The 1,575-nt window shown below is 40.2% G+C and overlaps 1 protein-coding gene across 1 annotated transcript; it reads right to left on the bottom strand.

Annotated features, from left to right (window-relative positions):
- Positions 1-374: 374 nt before the first annotated feature.
- Positions 375-860, bottom strand: LOC136454533 (uncharacterized mitochondrial protein AtMg00820-like). The gene has a single exon (XM_066454923.1). It carries the CDS (start codon positions 858-860, stop codon positions 375-377), a length of 486 nt encoding a protein of 161 aa, XP_066311020.1.
- Positions 861-1,575: the final 715 nt, after the last annotated feature.

The raw sequence follows: 1,575 nt of genomic DNA, 5'->3' as shown, positions 1-1,575 counted from the left end.
GTTTGCGTGCTTCATCTATATCCTTTGGGTTGCCAATGATATTTAAATCATCAACATACACAGATATAATACAAAATCCTGTTCGAGATTTTTTAATAAAAACACATGGGCAATCATCATTTATTAGTGTATCCTTTCTTTAGAAGGAATTCCCTCAGTCGGTTGTACCACATTCGTCCCGACTGTTTCAAGCCATATAATGACTTTTGTAGTTTTACACAATACATGTTGCGATTTACGTTTGGATTCGGAATTTAGATTCCATAGGGAACCTTCATGTATATGTCCGAATCAAGTGACCCATATAGATATGCTGTCACCACATCCATCAACTGCATAGATAGATAATTTTGAACTACCAATGATATTAAGTATCAGAAAGTAAATCCACTCATTACTGGAGAATAGGTTTCATTGTAATCAATGCCGAGTCTCTGCGTGAACCCTTGTGCTACTAGCCTCGCTTTATATCTCACCACCTCATTGTTCTCATTCCGTTTCTGGACAAAAACCCATTTAAAGCCTACAGGAACGACTTTGGAAGGTGTAGGTATTGCAGATGTGAATACCCCTCTTCTAGTGAGCGAAGCTATCTCAGCTTGAATTGCTTCTTTCCATTGAGCCCAGTCCGAGCGCTTTTTGCACTCTGCCATGGTCTTAGGATCTAGATCATTGAGAAAGATTTCTGCAATTGCTGCGGAGAAGTACATGTCGACAACAGTAGTCTTACGATCGTATGATTCTCCAGAATCTATGTAATTGATGGAAATTTCTTTCACCCCATTATTTGACTCAACATTTCCTAAAACTATAGAGTCAGGGTGTTTCGATATCCCAAGATCAGAATTTGGATGCACCATTGATCCGGGTTATGGATTTGGTCCTGATGTTGGATTTTTATCCACTATTGGGTGTCTACCAACTTGAGGTTGGCTTGTATTTACTGATTTGGAGGATTTAGCCCTCGATATCCTCGGACGCTTACTTGTAGCATTATCCTTAGGAGCGGCCGTACTTCTCCCCCTCTTCTTTGGAAGTGGAAGTTGAATGGTTTTTATTGGTACCTCCACTCTTTTGGGCGCATTGCGAACAGGATAAGAGGATTTAGTGACACCCTTATAATCAGTAAATGCTTCTAGCAGGTTATTTGCAATATGTTGCAAGTTTATGATTTTTTGAACTTGTTGTTCAGTCTCTAGAGTACGTGGATCTGAGGGGGGAATGCCTTGGGCATTCTAGATGATTTTCTAGCAATCGTTTTGGTACTTAAAATCTCCCCCTAATGCCGGGAAATGTTCCTCATTAAATATGCATTCAGCGTATCGGACTGTGAATAAGTCCCCTGTAAGAGGCTCGAGGTAGTTGATAATTGATGGAGATTGATATCCCACATAGATATCAAGTTTCCTATGTGGGCCCATAGAAGTACGCTTAGGCAGTGAGATCGATACGTATACAACGCAACCGAATTTTTGTAGATGAGAAATATTTGGCATATTCCCACGTACTAATTGCAATGGAGAGACAACGTGATATGCAGTTGGTCGCAATTGAATTAAGTCAGCAGCGTGTAAG

The sequence above is a fragment of the Miscanthus floridulus genome, chromosome 5 (genome assembly GCF_019320115.1).
Source record: "Miscanthus floridulus cultivar M001 chromosome 5, ASM1932011v1, whole genome shotgun sequence".
Taxonomy (NCBI): Eukaryota; Viridiplantae; Streptophyta; class Magnoliopsida; order Poales; family Poaceae; genus Miscanthus; species Miscanthus floridulus.
This window is presented reverse-complemented; position numbering and strand designations above follow the sequence as displayed.

Excerpts from the sequence above, each read along its gene's own strand:
- LOC136454533 (XM_066454923.1), bottom strand. The coding sequence starts at position 860 with ATGGTGCATCCAAATTCTGATCTTGGGATATCGAAACACCCTGACTCT.